At 56.9% G+C, this 18154-nt stretch overlaps 1 protein-coding gene across 3 annotated transcripts in view; it reads left to right on the top strand.

The window, feature by feature from the left end:
* Nucleotides 1–17846, top strand: part of GRM4 (glutamate metabotropic receptor 4) — a 52590-nt gene extending 34744 nt beyond the window's left edge. The window contains exons 7-11 of one of the 3 annotated variants that reach the window (XM_072844820.1): nucleotides 5070–5270; nucleotides 6184–6320; nucleotides 6896–7831; nucleotides 13566–13812; nucleotides 17049–17846. In XM_072844820.1, coding sequence (XP_072700921.1) covers nucleotides 5070–5270; nucleotides 6184–6320; nucleotides 6896–7831; nucleotides 13566–13812; nucleotides 17049–17098 — 1571 coding nt within the window. In that variant the 3' untranslated portion in view covers nucleotides 17099–17846. The remainder of the gene's footprint in view (nucleotides 1–5069; nucleotides 5271–6183; nucleotides 6321–6895; nucleotides 7832–13565; nucleotides 13813–17048) is intronic. The other 2 variants (XM_072844821.1, XM_072844822.1) reach the window with 2 other exon arrangements.
* The last annotated feature ends 308 nt before the right edge of the window (nucleotides 17847–18154 follow it).

Raw genomic sequence — 18154 nt, 5'->3', positions numbered from 1 at the left:
GGTTGAGGTAAAGGCAGTTTAATAGGGAAAGCAAAAGCCACGCACACAAGCAAAGCAAAGCAAGGAATTCCTTCACTGCTTCCCATGGGCAGGCAGGGGTTCAGCCATCTCCAGGAAAGCAGGGCTCCATCACGCGTAACAGTGACTTGGGAAGACAAACGCCATCACTCCAAACATTCCCCCCTTTCCTCCTTCTTCCCCAGCTTTATACGCTGAGCGTGAGGCCATACGGTCTGGAATGTCCCTTTGGTCACTGGGGTCAGCTGTCCCGGCTGTGTCCCCTCCCAGCTCCTTGTGCCCCCCAGCCCACTCGCTGGCGGGGTGGGGTGAGGAGCAGCAAAGGCCTTGACTGTGTGTAAGCCCTGCTCAGCAGCGACGACAACATCCCGGTGTTACCGACACTGTTTCCAGCACAAATCCAAACCACAGCCCCATGCTAGCTACTATGAAGAAAATTAACTCTACCCCAGCCCAAACCAGCACACGTTTACTGAGAGATGGGAGAGGTTTCCTGCCTGCCTGGCACTGGCTGACGACATATAACGACACGGCGGCTCGCAGGCTGCGACATGGCAGGACTTGGGGACATTTGCGCATCCCCCCCGTCCCCTTGGGAGGGGTGTCTGTGGACGCCGTGGCGTGCCGGCGGGCGGATGGAGCTGGCCGTGCCTGGAAAGTTTGATCATTAAGGGTTTTTTTTTTCCCCTGCTTTCACTGCTGAGGATGAGGGATGGTGCTTCCACATCCTCTCCCTTGCAGGCATTCCCCAAATGTTCAGCTGATGATTTGGGGACACCTCTCTGTCCCCACAAGGGCTTTCCAGTGCTGCAGCTTCCCCAGGTAGTCTTGTGGCTAATGCGTAGGTGTGAGCTTGGTAAGCAGCAAGGGCATGCAAGAAAACTTGCCCATGGCCATGGCCTTGGGTAGCCCAGAGCTCCTCATCTTTCCCGATTGCATCAAGAAATCCCCAGCACCAGGAAATGCATGAGCAGGTCCTGCAAACCGCTGATCTCTTCATCTTCATAGTAATGTAGCACTTAAACAAGCAATATTTCAGGGCCAAGGTATTAGTGGAGGCAGCTGAAACCACGACATGGCAAATGTCCTAGGAACTGTCTTTAATTTATCTGAATTTGTAAGCAAATAAATTATCTCCTGAACATTTGCTTGGCAGATAAATGGAGAGGGGAAATAATGCACGATGAAGCGAATAACCTGCCTGTGCAGTTCCATGGGCTCCTGTGCTTTGCACGGCTTATGCAAACGTCCCATTTGGGGATGTTTTCTAGAGGGGATTGTATTGACTTTCCCCATGAGCTTCAAGTTTGGGTAGAGCCCAACATGCACAGAGAAATGCCGGCTTTGCTTGCTTTTGCATCCCAAAAACCAAACCAAAGGGTCCCACCACCGAGCTCATGGCTCTCGTTCACGTATGGGAGAGCTGGGAGGAAGGTGAGGGGCCAGGGCTGGGGTGGGCACCAGGTTTTGGGGCGATTCCTGCTGGCAGCTGCTTGTGTTATCCCCGAGACCAGCCCTAGCACCCATCCGGACCTGTGCGCTCCATCCCCAGGCTGTCCTGCTGGGACCAGGATCAGGCCAGGACCTGTCTCCCAGCTGCTTTTGCAGGAGGATCTCCTCAGTATCCTTCCCCACCTCCAAGCTCCCTCCGCCGGGCTGTGTCCCCGACCCTCCCGGGTTGGGCAGGCTCCCGCAGCGGAGCCAGCCCCTGCTCGCGCCCGGCCGGCGGGGCTGGAAAGGATCCTGCCAGCCGCCGCTTCGTTAATACTTCACACACGTGCGGATGCAGACGGGGAGGTGCTGGGGTGCTGCGAGCAGAGACGGAGGAGCCGATGGCAGCCATGGGGTGGCAAGGGCAGGAGGACGGGGCACGGCTCGGGGCTGTGTCCCCCCACCTGCCACCCACACAGGGACCGCAGGATGCTCCCAGGCCCTCTGGGCTACTCTTTTTCCAGGAGAGCTAATTAATGGCCTTCGTTTAGCAGGGCCGGATGGTAACTCTGCTTTGAAGCAGGGCTGGGGATTTCTCTGCACGCTCACCTCCACCCGACCAGGCTGCAGATAGATGCAGAGCAGCAACGTGGGCGGGGGGGAGAGGAGCTTTGATTTGATTTTCCTTCTTTATTTGTGATTCTTCATATTCTTTTCCCTTTCTGTTTCGCTTCTCTCCAGTCTGTTCTTAATACGGGGCTGGTTTTTTGTGGCACTGGCTGTTTTCCAGCACAGCGTGCCCCAGCCGGGCCGACGGGGGAGGATTTGCACTGCTTGCCTGGTAGTTAAGATGATAAAAGGCTCCTGTTGACCGAGGCCGGGTCTGAGCGGGCAGTAGCGTCCCAGCAGTGCCTCTGCTCGGCTTTCCTTCAGATCCACCGGCTGTCCAAACGGGCACTGCCGCCTCGCTGTGAGGGCAGCTCAAGCCCTCGTTGCAGAGAGATATCTGCAGCGAGCATCCCTTGGGGGGAACAGTCACTGCTCCCCAGATGGGCTCACCCAGCCCGAAAACGCAGCGATGGTGCTGGGTGCTGCCGCCAGCACCCATGAGATACGGAGATTCAGAGGCGTCACCGTCCCCCAGCTCTCCGGAGCAGCGCTGTGAGCGATTTTGATTAACTCCTGCCGAAAGCCGGCGCCGGCGATGTGATGGGAATTGATGCTAATCCCGTCTCATCCACCGCTCGAGAAGATAGCTGCGTCCGTCCTCTGAGGGGTGCCCGCAGAGGCTCGTCACGCACTTGAAAATTAATTATCAGCCCTGTAGAACAATGCATGACCCTGCTATTATAATCAGCGGGGTCACATCCCTTTTGCGGCCCTAATCTACTGCGAGTTAGGCGGAGATTTATCGTCTCCATGTCGGGAATGAGCCTCAGCTTTCTGCTCCATGTTGCCCCCTCTGTGCACCAGCCTACAGCCCCGGAGACGCCTGCTTATCTGCAGCGGCTCAGCTTTGGCACCGGAGCTGGCTTCTCCCACCGCACCGGGCTGATGCTGCTCGCTGCAAGGCAGAGAGATGTTTGGGAGGGAAACCCAGCCACCGCAGCCTGTGTTATTACAGCGGGCTGTATTTTACTTGCTGGGACCTGTGTGGGATTGGAGGTGCCTGCTAGGAAGCGGAGGAGCCGGGAAGGGATGAGTCCTGGGTCCCGTGTGTCCCCTGGGCGCATAGGGTGGCAGGACGGTGTGGAGGTGGCATCTGGGCTGGGACATCCCTGCGGGCTCAGCTCCCCTGGACAGTCTATTACACCCTTTTTTTAAATGGGTAATTATCTTGACAAGATAGAGTGGCTTGTCTGCGCCTTGAGAGATGAATGCGGGGAAAGGCCCGAAGCTGAGGGAGAAGATTAATAGCCCTTGTCAATAATGTGGAAGAAAGGATAACTTGACGGGTTTTGCATGAGTAATCTTCACGTAGTCCAAAAGCATTTTTATAACTTTGAAGGATGGGCTATAAATTCACCTCCTTGATATCATCTGTTCTTGTGGTCAGCTCGCTATCGGTTTGCTTTAGTGCCTTGTCAGCGGCACGTTTCACTCTCTGTCCCGGCACAGGGACCTCCGGGCGCGTGGCCCTCGGGGACATCCCCGCTCGGCAGAGATCTGCTCCGTGTCCGGCACTGGCTTCGTCCCACCTTCCCGCAGCGGGGAGAGAGGGGATCAGCAACCCCAGCTTGCTTGTGCCTTTCTGTCCCCATCTGCACAGGCTGGGTGTCCCGGTCCCCTGCAGTCGCCCTAAATCCCCACCTGGCATCAGGGAGCATCCTTGCACGGAGGAGCCAGAATTAATTTTGGCCACCCTTGGATGGCTTTCTAGAATGCCTCTGCCTCTCCAGAGGATGAAGGCTGTGCCTTCGGCTCCCTGAGAAATCCTCCTTCCCTTTCGCTGTTGCCGAAGGAGCTGTGGCCTGGCGGGGTGCCCGGCCGTGCCGCAGAGGCGGTGATGGAGGTGCAGAGGCCGTGGCTCTCTGACGTGGCGTTGCCCCATGGGAGACGCTTTCTTAGCTGTAATTAACAGCGTGCTACATTAATCGGTGTCTTTTGCTAAATGATTAACATGTTTCTAGTCCCATTAAGGGCGGTTATGACAGGAGAGGCAGGCAGCTGTCGCCGGTAATTACCAGATCCTTGCAGGATCCCGCAAGCCGGGATGGCCGGGGAGGCTGCAAAGGGCTGCAGGGTCAGCGGGGTGGGAGGGAGGCAGGGGGTGACGAGGGGAGCGGGGTGACAGGAGGCTTCAGGAATGTGATGGAGGACATGCAGCCAGTGTTGGATACTGCCTGGGTGGCCCCTTGACACTGCTGATAGAGACTGAGCCGGTGGGAGCTCCTGGCAAGATGAAGGAGGTCAGCCCACGGGGTGAGGATGGGACATCGACCGAGCCCAGCCCATGTCCCGCTGGGGACCTGGGAGTGCGGGGATGTCCCATGGCACTGGGACGTGACACCCCGAGGGCTCTCGGAAGTGGACCCACATTTTCAGAAAGGCATTACAGGAAGGTTGGTTAGATATTTCCCCAGTTAATATGTTTTTTTGGCTGCATGTCACCCTCCTCCTGCCCACAGAGGCCACCTCACCTACCCCAAACCTTCCTGGCGTGCTGCTCAGAGGGGCTGGGGTGAGAGCCACAGCGTCCCCCCGGGCTGTCCCTCCTGACCCCTCCGGACAAGGGACACGCAGGTGATGGGAGGACTTTCAGCTGGCGGAGAGGCTCGAGTCCTGAGCCCTGGCAGTGCAGACACAGCCGATGCCTTGGGCTGGCGCTGCGAAACACATCTGCAGTGTGGGTTTTGTTTTGGGAGGAGTTTGGTGGTGTTTGAGAGGCATTTCTGCTCCTTCCTGGGGCACGCCTAGGTAGCAGAAGCTTCCCGATGGGAAAGAGGCACTCCGGCTGACGGATGGGTTTGTATTTTTGGGAACGGGTTGGACTTTCTGGCTGCTTCAGTCCTGGGGATGAATGGGTTGGTTTGCAAGGGTTTGGCTGCAGCAGCAATATCCCTGTGGGGCACGGCTGGGATGGCAGGGAGATGGCAGCCCCGCTTTACGTGTATCCGCAGACCGAGAGCGGATCGGCCAGGACTCCTCGTACGAGCAGGAGGGCAAGGTTCAGTTTGTCATCGATGCCGTCTACGCCATGGGGCACGCTCTGCACAACATGCACAAGAACCTCTGCCCCGGCAAGGTGGGGCTGTGCCCCAGGATGGACCCGGTGGACGGCATGGAGCTGCTCAAGTACATCCGCAACGTCAACTTCTCAGGTCTGTCCATCCCCGGGGCGGTGGGGAGGAACGGCCCCGTGGGGCTGGGTGTCTCAGGTTGTCCCCCGTTATGGGTCACACGGCAGCACCCACAATTTATTCGCGTTACCATCTGGCACCCGCCACACTGCAAAAGCAGGGTGCAAAGACGGGGTGGTTTTGCAGCAGATCAACAGACGAGGAGGTCTGAGCTTCCACATCTCCGGGGAGCCTTTGGAGAGTAACCCGGCAGCAACTCTGCCCTCACCCTGCCGTCCTGCCTGCCCCGCGCTGCCCGGCCTCTCCCCTCGCCCGCTCCCCCCTGCCACCTTCTCGTGTCACGGCTGGCAGAGGTCCCACGGAATCACGCTGCTGTGTCCTTGGCTTCAGATCTCCTCTGGAAACGCATCTTTTCCTCTGCTCTATCTCCTTAATAAACATTTTCTGTCTTGTCCTCCTTATTACTTCTATTTATCTCCACTCTGTGATCTCCTCTGTAGTGTCTCTTTTATTTATTTTTCCCTCTTGCTTGATTTTTCTCTTCCTTCCTTTCATTAGTGTTTATCTGCACAGTTCACTTGATTTAACTTTAAAGCTGCTTTTTCCCCCTTTTTTAAAAGAAGCAGTAAACTGGCTGGTGTAACAGCGCTCGGTGCCTGGCATCGCTCAGTAAGCTCCGGCTCTGGGGCGGGTCGGTGGGTTGGTACCATAAGGTCCCCACACCAGCTTGGGTTTGGGGTTGGTTTTCTTTTCCCCAATTGCTTCCTCCACCCTGTGCCCGCATTGGCATCGTCCTGGCAGCTTGCGGCACTCTCAGCAGTGAGAAACCCCACGCCGAGGGCGAAGCATCAAAGCAGAGCCCCCTTCGACGCCGTCACCCAGGGCACCCCGTGCTGCTGGGTGCTGCGGGTGCTGAGCCCTCCCTCTCTTGCAGGCATTGCCGGGACTCCCGTGACGTTCAACGAGAACGGAGATGCGCCGGGGCGTTATGACATCTACCAGTACCAGATCAGGAACTCCACTCCCGAGTACAAAGTCATCGGGCAATGGACCGACCACCTCCACCTAAAAGTAAGGCTGGGGGCTGGCTGGTGCCTGTGGCATGGCCATGCATGGTCCGTGCCAAGGGGAAGGTCCTGCAGATTTCTCCTGCACCCATTGAAGCCACACAGGGTGTAGCAAACCTGGCTGGGAGGCAGGGAGCCCATGGGTGCAAAGTTAGGCAGCAAAACTTGGGGGGGGTCAAAGGGGAGGGTGTCCCCCGAGTACACACTTGAGGTTCAGCCATGGTGACCCACCATCAGCATGTGTGACCGTATCCCACAGGCTCTCGGCATCCGACTTTGCAGCTCTGATAAGGGAAGGAGAAGCCAGAACAGAGCAGAGGGGGTTTTCCCAGGGAACGAGGGACTTTGTTTTGGGTTTCTGGTGTTGAATCTTCCCAAAAGGCCAATGGAGAGCTTCACCTTCTCCCTGTCCCCATGCTGGGTAGGGCTGGGGTCCTTCACGGGAGGTACTGATGGGGCGAGGGGCCGGATGCGAGCAACACTGTCGTGAGCAGAGGGGGGGATCCCCCCGTGCCCCAGGGATGCTCGGCAGATGCCCAGCTTGAGCATCAGTGGGGCTGTTGTGGTCTTGCCCCGCAGGTGGAGAGCATGCTGTGGCCGGGGGGCGGGAGCCAGCTCCCCAGCTCCATCTGCAGCCTGCCCTGCAAGCCGGGCGAGCGGAAGAAGTTGGTGAAGGGCATTCCCTGCTGCTGGCACTGCGAGCGCTGCGACGGCTACCAGTACCAGCTGGACGAGTTCCACTGCAAGCGGTGCCACTTCAACGAGCGGCCCAACGAGAACCACACCAGCTGCACCCCCATCCCCATCATCAAGCTGGAGTGGAGCTCACCCTGGGCAGTGGTGCCCGTCTTCATCGCCATCGTGGGCATCATCGCCACCCTCTTCGTGGTGGTCACCTTCGTGCGCTACAATGATACGCCCATCGTCAAGGCGTCGGGGCGGGAGCTGAGCTACGTCCTGCTGACGGGCATCTTCCTCTGCTACGCCACCACCTTCCTCATGATCGCCGAGCCCGACTTGAGCACGTGCTCCTTGCGACGCATCTTCCTTGGGCTCGGCATGAGCATCAGCTACGCTGCCCTGCTCACCAAGACCAACCGCATCTACCGCATCTTCGAGCAGGGCAAGAAGTCGGTGAGTGCCCCCCGGTTCATCAGCCCTGCTTCCCAGCTGGTCATCACCTTCAGCCTCATCTCGCTGCAGCTCGTGGGCGTCTGCATCTGGTTCATCGTGGACCCGTCCCACTCTGTCATTGACTACGAGGACCAGCGGACTACAAACCCCCACTTTGCCCGGGGCATCCTCAAATGTGACATTTCGGACCTCTCCCTCATCTGTTTGCTTGGGTACAGCATGCTTCTCATGGTCACCTGCACTGTGTATGCTATTAAGACCCGCGGGGTCCCGGAGACCTTTAACGAAGCCAAACCCATCGGGTTCACCATGTACACTACTTGCATTGTGTGGTTAGCCTTCATCCCTATATTTTTTGGGACGTCGCAGTCAGCGGAAAAGGTAAGGGAGGAGGGGAGAGGTCTGGCTGGTGACCACGTGGGCTGCGAGGAAGGGGGCTGAGAGAGGCTGACGTGTCCTAAGCAAGGAAGGGTGCTTCTCTGCGGTCCTGCCAGCTTGGGAATCGTGGTGGGAAGTGTTGGTTTGCAAACCTCCTGCTCTACCGGGGAGCAGAGACCACTGCCTCCAACCCCATTCTCCTTTTCCCATTTTTTGTGGTTTTCCTTACTCTTCCCTTCCTGGCTTTCCTGTTTCATTTCTTCCCTCTCCCTCTGGTTTTCTGGCCCCGCTGCCCCTCTCCGGACAGGGTAGCCGTGGGCAGCACAGGCGGCTGCCGCGTGGGCTGGGGGAGGACGAGTGCCCAGGGCAGATCCAGGCCCCCAGTGTCATGAGCACCGTTTCTGCATGGAAAAGGGACCGAGCGCTGCCCAGCTGGCTCCTTTTCCCAGTGCTGGGTCAGTGATGGAGGCTGGAGAGACGGACGGGCCCTCCAAAACCCCCGAGATCTGGAACTAGCAGAGGGCAAGGGCAAAGGAGAGGGAGCAGAGCAACCCCTTGGCACACCCCCTCCCTCGCCGGGGCGTGCGGCAGCTTGCGGCTTCTCACTCGATTACCGTTTCGCTGTGATTTTAATTAACACCTATGCGTTTGGTAACACAGCACGAACGACAAATTGCTCGGCTGAGCAGCGGCGGGCAGGGGGGCACAGAGCTGCGGGGGGAGCAGAGCGGCTCTGTCTCACGGAGGGGCCTGGGGAGCGAGCATCCCCTGCGACTCCAAATGTGACTTTGCACACAGTGTAGATGAGGCCAGGCCAGATAATCCCAGAGGTGGATTTGTGCTGTGAAACAACCTGTCTGTCCTCCTCCCCGTCCTTGGCTCCTGGAGGGTGGTCCCGGTGCCGGTACCCACGGGACCGAGGCCAGCCCAGATGAAGCTCTGTGCTCAAGTGAGAGGGAGTGAGAACAAAGAAGAAAAAAAATCTCATGAATGAGACCCAAATCCCCTTTGCCTGCCAGCCAAAACACGAACTGCATTTATGTTAAATGCAAACTGCTTGCCAGCCCGGAGCTGCCTGTGACAAATAAACCTCAGTGTTGCTATTCCCTGGAAATCCCCGGGGTGACCCAGCGCCCGGATTCCCTCTCTGGACCCATCACGACTGGGATAATTTCCCCCGAACGTGTCCCCCATGATGCTGAGCCGCTGAAGCCATGTGTTTTGGAAACACCTATTGCAAAAGGGCCGGGGATGGTTTGCTGGGAAAGACCAGGAGATCTTTTGCTGTGGACACCAGAGTTTCACACGTGTCCTGGAGAGCTGTCTCTGCTCAGAGCATGAAACCCCGGAGCCCGAGGAGGCTGGGTCTGCACAGGCACCTTTAACCTTGGCTCAACCAAAAAATCTCAACCAAGCCAGCCCGTGCTGGCTAGAAGTGTGAAGGAGAATTAAAGGAAATAAACGGAGCCTTCTGCAGCATTTCCATTTTGATGAGATGGCAGGGGAGATACTAACAAGAAAGCAGGTTTTTTAAGAAATTATTGCAAAACAAAAGCTCCCTTAAAGCCTCCTTAATGTGCTCGGCATACTGTGGGTAATAAAGATGGAAATGATAATGATTGTAGATTATGCGCAAGGTTGCTCACCTCTTCACTGCAGCTTGTCATGGGATAATTTAGGGCTGCCGAAAGCTGGCTGTCAAGCAGCAATTCGACAATAGGCTGTGCCTCACTTCGGGGGCTTGTAATGTGCAGGGCTTCTCTGTTATTAGGCTGCTAACAAGCTGATTAGAGGTGGAAAAAGTGATGTTCCCAATTCCCCTTGGACACAGCTCTCTTTCTCAAAGCCTGCTGCTGCCGTGGCGTCCGCTGAGCAATCCCAGGAGGGGTTTGTGGTGTTTTGGCTCAGCCGTGCCGCCGTGGGATGTGAGCTCTGAGAGTCTCCAGGCCGTGGCTGAAGGGCAATGGATGGGCTCAAAGGGGTGGCCGGAGGAATCGGGTGCTTGGTACTGCCTCGATGCTTTAGCTGCTGGTTTGCGGTCTTGGGGAGAAAAAGGTCAAAAAGGTGTAATTACACAACCCACCCAGAGGATCTGGCTCTGAGCACGTCCTTGGGATGAAAACGCGGGGTATTGGCATTGGTGGCACCCCACGGTGGTGCTGGTGCTGCCCGGGATGCTCAGTGGGGCAGAGATCCCCTCGCCTTTACCCCGTTGCTGCCAGGGCCGAGGCCCCGCTGGGCTCCGTGGAGGGTCAGCGCACCCGGGAAAAGAAAAACCAGGAGCGTCGGCCAGGCCATTGCTCTCCCCATAGAGCATGGCTGGAGTTTTGCTCGAGTCCCGAGGATGCCATGGGGCAGACCCACATCTCCAAACGCCGCCCGGCACCTCTGCCCCAACCCCATCTGAGCCTGCGACCAAGGCTGCCTCGTGGTCCGGAGGAGCTGGATAAAAATCTCCATTTTTATTTTATTTTGCTTACCTCGTGCCTACAACTTTGCATGGAGGTGGCATCTTATTATAACAAGTCCCCCAAGCCTTTTCTCAAAAGAACTTCTTATCCCTGCCGATCCCAGCGGATTACAGAAATAGCAATAACAGAGGATCTAAAGAAAGAGACAATTTCCTGCGCTGATAAGGCGGCAGCTGAACAGCGGTGTCATTGTCTGGTTCTCTGTTTATCACATTTGCTTTCAGCGAGGGAAAAGAGGGAGAGAGGAAGGAATGGGGACTGTCCAGTGGTTTGTTTAGCAGCGCTGGATGAGGGCTGAGTGGGTTTTCCCTTCCCCGGCACCCGTGGCGGTGCAAAATCTCTCACAGCTGGGTCAGGCCTGGATTTAGACGGGGGCTTGCCAATTAATGGCGGAGATTTGCCCTGGGACAAACACAACCTGTGCAGGGCTGTGCCTTGAGCCTGGGCTGCTCTCTGCAGGGCAGGACGGGCTCATTCAGCCCTGGGGCAAGTCTGGGCACAGCGGTGGGTTTGGGGACTTGTGCTGGGTCATTTAGGGTTGCTGCGGTCCCTCGGTGCAGCGTCATCACCCTGAGTCAGAGACAGGCTGTGTTCTTTGATCCTATCCACGAAGCAGCAGATGCTGCCGAACCGGGAGCTGTAACTTCTTTTAAAACTGCAGTGCACACCTCAAAGGGCTCTGGAGAAGTGTTATTAACAGAGGGGCAAAGTGGGGTCCTGGGTTGGAAAGCAATTAAGAGAGTAGGAACCAAAATCATGAGAAATGGTCATTTTTTGATGTGGCAAAAGGTTAACTGTGCAGTGCTTCGTGGCCGTGTTTAGACTCCAGGCTAAAAATATTTCTCTCTGAGCTGCAAAGGGGCTTGCTGCGGCGTGATGCGAAGCTGTGGAGGTTAGCGCGGGCTGCAGGAAATGGGGCTGTTTCTGGCAAATGCATCATTAGGGTGAAGGTAGCCACGGTGGCCCTGTGAGACCCCAAAAGTGCTGCAGGGGTTTGAGGAGGGCTAAGAGGTTTGGGGAGCGTGGGGAGCCTGGAGCTGCTGCCACTGGGGCTGCCCGGGCTCTTGGCGGAGGGGAGTCCCCGGCGGCACCGGGGGCTGGAGCCCCGACCCAGGCACGCAGGGGGAAGGATGCACGGAGACGTCTTGTCTGAGCTCAAGCTCAGCTGCTCTCTCCCTCTTCGCCGAAACGCCTCTGAGTCCCGGGTGGGAGTCGCTGCAGAGGCAGGAAATATGGAAATTGCTGGATTGAAAAGTGAGGCTCCTCCAAAAGGCATCTGCTGAGGACCAGGGGGGCGGGCAGGCGGGGGAGCCGGGGACGTGAAGGGCTGCTGAGCCTCAGCTGTGTCCCACGGGGTGTCACGCTGGAGCTGAGCCGAGTTGTGCCGGTCCTCGGGACAGGGGTTGGGGTGCCTGGAGTTGGCATCCCAGTGCTGCCCTCATTCCCAGCAAGTCTGGTCCTTGCAGTCCAGGACACCTGCGGCAACGTCTGGAGAGTTTCAGTGGGAGAAAATAAAAAAAAAAAAGAAGGAAAAAAAAGGAAAAATAGAACAAGAGCAGATATTCTGGCACAGAGATATGTTTTGACTTTCCTTGATGAAATGACATTTTTATTTCCAAAAACTGCCTAGATTGACTCGGCGTGCATATAGAGAGAAGGTGGAACAAACAAACCAGCACATGTGACAGCAATAGGTTTTATTCTGGGGACAAACAAAACTTTTTGGTTGACTCAGAACAAGCTTTGTTGCTTTCTTCCTTTTGGCTTGAGTTGAAACCCTTTTGGACCTGTGCATTTGTTTCTGAAGCAGGAGAAGAGAGTGAAATGTTTCTTTGCATGGTCACACCTGGGACCCGCAGGTCCTGGGGTGGGATGACAGCCCCGGCCGGGAGCTGTAGCCTCCCGCTGGCCCTTGCTCATGGGTCGGAGCTGCCTCTATGCACCTTGTCCCAAGGGAGCCGTGTAGAGCCTCTGTGCTCAGCTTCTGTCCTTGGTCACCTTTTTGCTCTATTGACTCCAGAAAGTGAGCCCCCAGGCTAAGCATGTGCAGCCGGGGAGGTGGGGACCCCCTGCCCTCGCTGATGCTGCAGCCCCCAGGCTTCCCCTGGCTCCTCCAAGTCCTGCCACCTTGCCCGGCACTAAATCCCATGCATGAAACAACTGCAGAAGAAACTCCGGACACCACGCTGTGACTGAGCCATGGGATAACGTTCAGAAACTGCCTCAAGCCTCCTTCTAAAACCTTGTTAGCAACGTGCAAAACAGCCCCGGTGTCTGAGCACAGCTAGAGAATACAAAAAGGTGCGTGCAAAGGCACCCGAAAACCCAGAGCCCTCTCCCTGCTCAGCCTGGAGAGACCCAACAAGTGAGCTATGCGGTAGAGGAGAGGATGCTGGAGAGGACGGAGCCCTGTGCCGGGAGCAGGGATGCTGACGGAGCAGGGATGCTCACGGAGGGGCTTGCCCGCCCGGCCTCCCGTGCTGCTCGGGGGGACGAGAGGAGGGGATGGGCGGAGGGAGGGGGTCTCTTCGCCTCCCGTTGCCGCCTGCTTCAGATGCCCCCGGCTTGTGAGGAGCCTGCCAAACGCTTTCCATAGAAAAATGGATTATTCTACAGTCAGATTAATGGGCTTTCATTTTGCAAAACATCTGTCACTGTTAGTCCTGGACAGTGAGCGTGAAATTAGTTTTGACTGCAGAAAGGCAACGTCAGTGTGTAATATGTGACTTACATGACAACGGCCCAGGGAGCCAGCTGGGGAATGGGAATTACCTGTTGAAGGGAGATGGGGGAGCCGGGGGTGCCCCCGGCCGGGCCCTGGGAGTGGGTGTCCTTGCCGTGCCCATCACCGCAGCATCAGAGCTCCCGCCCTGAGGCTGGTGGAGCGTGCTGCGAGTACTGGGGAGGAGGAGAGAGGGGTGGTCAAGAGGGCGTGGGGGCTCTGTCTCTGGTGGTGTTTTTGAGTTGGGGTGCTGGCAGGTTGCTGCCGGAGCATGCGTGAGTGCTGGGAGGGCTTGGCACAGCCTCCCTGTGTTTGCAGGTGGGGAAACAGCAAAAGTGAGCCGAAGGCCTCTCCAGGTGCACCTTGGCCCATGCCACAAGTCGAGTGTGATGTTTAATATCCAGTACTGCCAACATTTCCAACCCTGGCTCTCCACCCCTTCATTTATTTAATCCAAACATTTCCATGTTCCCCTGTTTCCCCTCCTCCTTTCCCAGCTGACCCTTTCTGGATCCGACAGAGCTCGTGCCCTTGTGTCTTGCAGATGTACATCCAGACCACGACGCTCACCATCTCGGTGAGTCTGAGTGCCTCGGTGTCCCTGGGCATGCTCTACATGCCCAAGGTGTACATCATCCTCTTCCACCCGGAGCAGAACGTCCCCAAGCGCAAGCGGAGCCTCAAGGCGGTGGTGACGGCGGCCACCATGTCCAACAAGTTCTCTCAGAAGGGAGGTTTCCGTCCCAATGGAGAGGCCAAATCAGAGCTCTGCGAAAATCTGGAAACACAAGGTAACGTGGCTCGCCACGAGGTTGGGGAGCTGGTCCTGCCGGGGACCGACATGGTGCTGGGAAGCCCAAAGCCCTGGCTAGCTGGTGGGCTGTAGCCGCGTCAACCTCCATGGGCACAAACAACGCCAGCAGTGCTGCTCCTTGGCAAAGGGACATCTCAGCTCCCTCCTACCCCATGGCTTGGCCCACCATCCCCCTGGAGCGAGGGCAGCGTGGGAAGGGATGCATCTTGTGGGCTGGGGGCCGCTCTGCTCCCTGCCGTGCCCCAAGCCACCCCAAGGAGGGAGGTGTGCTCCGGTTATCTGCGCTCCAGCCAGGGCACGAGCAGGGATTCCTGGCTCTCAGTAAGGGGACAGCATCATCTCCTGTCTGTGGGCAGGGGAGATTCCCCCTTCGTTAATTTATTCCCACCCAAGAAACGCCGTTTTCCATCACCGCAGCCACATAGCTGAGACGGGACGTGTCTTGCCTCCCTCTGATCGGGATCGCTCCTGGTGCTCCCATCCCTCCACAGGCCTGTTGGCATTGTCCCATGGGAAATGCTGCTGGGTGGGTGACAGGGGAAAAAACGCTGGAGACACGCTCATGCCGCTGCTGGCTGAGATGCCGGCTGGGGCACATGGAAATCTGCTCGAACACCCGGAGAAGGATCCGAATGGCAGCCCAGCTTGGGTGCCCGGAGCTGCTAGCGGGAAGGCTCTGGTGTGGCTGACGGGGAAAGGTGTTCGCGTCTGCCTGCGGCTGTTCCTGGGGGCCAGGCTGGAGCTAAGGCTGCCCCAGGGACAGAGCCACCGGGCTGCCCTGGGAAGAGAGGCTGGGGCATCGGGAAGCCCTGGGAAAGTGGGTGTGTGCCTGTTCTGCGTTTGGGTTTCCAAAAACAGAGCCTTGCAGGAGGAAGAAATGGTTGGAGCCAATGCTGCTGGGGTCCTTTGAGAAGGGAAATCCCATTTGGGCTAAATCTGAAGAAAACCCCATGGAAATACAAATGTTCCTCATGTACCAGCAGAGTTTCTGGGTTCCAGCGTCAGTGGGATGGAGACCAAACAGCATTTCCATGCAAAGCCGTGATTGTCTTTGTAATTCCACGCTTGCTCTCTTTCCAGCCTGAGCTATTTAATATCCCTTGGCATCTCTGTATAACCTCCGTATCCACATCGCTCTGTGTAACGGCTCTCGCTGGTGGTAGCTCTGCACGCAGTGCCTCTCCGTAGGCAGTCTCTCTGCACAGACTTTTTCATCTACGTATCTGCACTGTGAAGGGCAACTACACGGTCAGACCCCCCCTCGCCGCCCACGCTGGAGGGGGCTTTTGTCAGCTGCTGTCACAGATCTGAGTGGTCTGTGGTCCTATCCCAATGCGGCAGTCGGTAGGGGTCCCTCTGTCACCCCCATTTTGTCTGCGCAAGAGATGCTCTGTGCAAGGCCGGGGGTATCTGGGGGCTCCCCATGGTAAGGGCTCGCCGGAAGCACGCCAGCCCTGTCCTGGGGAGCCACCTGCTGCCAGACTCCCCACAGCATCAGTGTCACAGGCTGTGATGCTGTGCATGTGTGACCTTGTCTCCCTCCAGCCACACTCGGCTCCTGGCCAGGGCTCTGCCAGCACTAAAGCCCGATACTCGCTTTGCAGCAGGGCTTGGAAGCCCAGATGCAGCGAGCACCTTGTCTGGGACCTGAACCCAAACATTCCCATATGCTCTCCGCTGCGCTGAGCATCCTTCTCCCCCGCGGGACTCGCAGCAGGAGCCTCTGAGGATCGTACGTGCCAGGAGCAGGGAGAGCTGAGCCTCCCGTCTGCTGCATCTCCGGCTCCGATGTGTCTCGCATGGGGAATATGGGAGCTCAGCGCAAACGGGGCTGGCAGCACGCTCCTGAGGTGGGCCAAGGCAGGGAGCCGGGCATGGCATCAACGCTGGGGGCAGGAGGCATGGTCGGGTTGTCAGCGCAGGACCGAGGGGCCGTTTTTCACTCTGTCACTGGCAGGTCACGTATCCTTAAAGAAACAACAGAATAAATAATTCACAGGGCTTTGATGTGGGCAGATCGGCTATGAAAACATTGCAGCTAACAAATAGCTCTGTCAGCTCTAATTTCTTATGGCCTATCTAATTGTTATCTGGGAATACCAGTCCGAAATCTGCAGCAAGGTTCATTTGTCAGCGAGGCAGCGAGACAGAGGGAGAGCTGCTGGGCGTCCCCTCTGTGCGGTGCCGTGGGAATGGTCTCTGCAGAGGACACGTTTGTGCAGCTCATGGTGTCTTGGGCTTTGCCATCTGTCCCAGCGCTCGTCCGTGTCCTTGGCTGGAGGGTGTCCGTGTGTCTGCTGAGCCCCATGGCACCTGGGAACCTCATGGTGGGATCTCCGCAGAGCATCATGCCCGGCCGAAGCGCTGAGACAAGCCGAGGCATTGCAAGCTGCCGCTTCCACCTCTCCCTGAACTGTGGCAGCTGCTAAAAGCAAGTGATGTGCTGCAGCCTCCGAGCCCAAAGGCAGCGGTGCAGCCCTGCGGGGAGCACAAGGATTTATTGCTATCTGGCGTTTTCCTGGCTCTGGGCCTTGCTGTGGCTCCCCTGGTGTCAGTCTGGGACGTGTGGTGGCTTTGTAGCCATTGCTGCCTCCTCTCCTTGTGTGTCCAACCCCGTCCCTAGGGCTGGTGCGTCTGGGGAAGCTGGAAGGTGGCAGCAGCGTACGTGCTCTGCTCCTCCAGCACCCGAGCACAGGCACAGGGATCCTTGGTGAGGGACGCAGCCGGCCTGGCTGGCTTTGTGCCACCTGGGGCCGGCGCTGGCAGTGCCCATCTGCTATGCAGCGGCATGCACGGTGTGAGGTGCCCAGCTTGGACCCCAAATGGTGCTCTTGCAGGGCTGGGGCAAGCTGAGCTTTCGGGAGCGTGGAGCACCTGTGGGTTTGTCTGTAGGAAGTCGCTGAGGGAAGTGAACAGGAGCCTGAGAACACATCCCCCATGGCTCATGTCACATCCCGGGGCCTCTCTTTGCGATGAACTGTCTTTAGAGAGCCCTCAAGGGCTGCTGTGGGGCTCAGCCCCTCTGCCACAGCTCAGTGCCCTCGTGGGGAACGACCCTGAGTGCTGGCACTGGCCGGATCCGTGAGCGAACCCCATGTCACGTCCCCGCCAGGATCTCCTGGCACGACAGTCAGGTCAGGGTAACGGGACAGGAGCCAGAAAGGGAGGGTGGACTTCGTTAATGATACATGTGAGGTTTGTCTCTCTTTCCAGCACTGGCTACCAAACAGACCTACGTCAGCTATAGCAACCACGCGATTTAGCTCCAGCGATCGCAACTGCCTGGCATAGAGGGAGGCTGCGGATGCCACGACGCGGGAGGGAGCTGAGTCGCATCGCTCGTCGCAGGACGCTGGAGGGGGAGCCGGACGGGATGGGGAGGTGACAGCAGGGGACACACACGCTCCTGGTGGGGCCGCTGGGCAGAGCTCCCGGGGAAGATGGTGATCAACAGCAGCAAAAAAAAGAATAAAGAAACAATAAAAATAAACCACCGACCACCGTGACAATGCATGCCTCCCCACGGAGGAAGAGGAACAGTTGAGCAGGGGGGACGTAGCGCGGGGAAGAGGTGACGGACTTCGGCAAGTCTTTGGGGTTTTTTTTTCTGTATCTTGGCAAAAAAAAAAAAGAGACCCAACATTTTCCCTTTTCTGGATTTTGTGAGATTGTTTGTGGTTGTGCAGAACCTTCTGTTTTCTCTTTCTTTCTTTTTAATCCTCCATTTTCTTTTGTTCCTGTCTTCCTCCGTCCCTCTTCACTCTCTCTCCCCTATCCTACCAAATTCTATATGTTGCAAAAAGGAAAAATAAATATTAATACGTAAAATTTAAATAAAAAACAGACAACAAAATAAAATAAAACCTAGACTGTGTTCAAAGTGCTGATTTCTATAGGTGGTTAATTAATGTATGTGATGACCATATGGATTGAAATATGTCTGCTTTATGTACTGACCAGTCAAAAAACAAAAACACAGAAAAAAAACAAAGTTCAGTGCCTGGATGTTTATGAATTATTCGATGACTGTGTAGAGCATGATCATTTTTATACAAGGAGATTTCTAATAAAAGACCATGGTTTTGCACTCAGCGTTTGCTGCCTCTTGGTGACTGTTCGTTCCAGGCTCCAGGACGTGACTTGGTTTCGGCTGATGGGGAAGGTTTTGGGCGGCCAAGGGCTCCAGGATGGGATGGGGCTTGGTGTCCTTCCTCTCCAGGCCATCCTGCTGCAAATGAGGTCCTTGTGAGGGGATGGGACAGGGAGAGGAGAGCTCAGCATCACCCTGGCACAGTGCATTTGGGCATACGCTGTAGCCT

Source organism: Ciconia boyciana, chromosome 23 (genome assembly GCF_034638445.1).
Source record: "Ciconia boyciana chromosome 23, ASM3463844v1, whole genome shotgun sequence".
Lineage (NCBI taxonomy): Eukaryota > Metazoa > Chordata > Aves > Ciconiiformes > Ciconiidae > Ciconia > Ciconia boyciana.
This window is presented reverse-complemented; position numbering and strand designations above follow the sequence as displayed.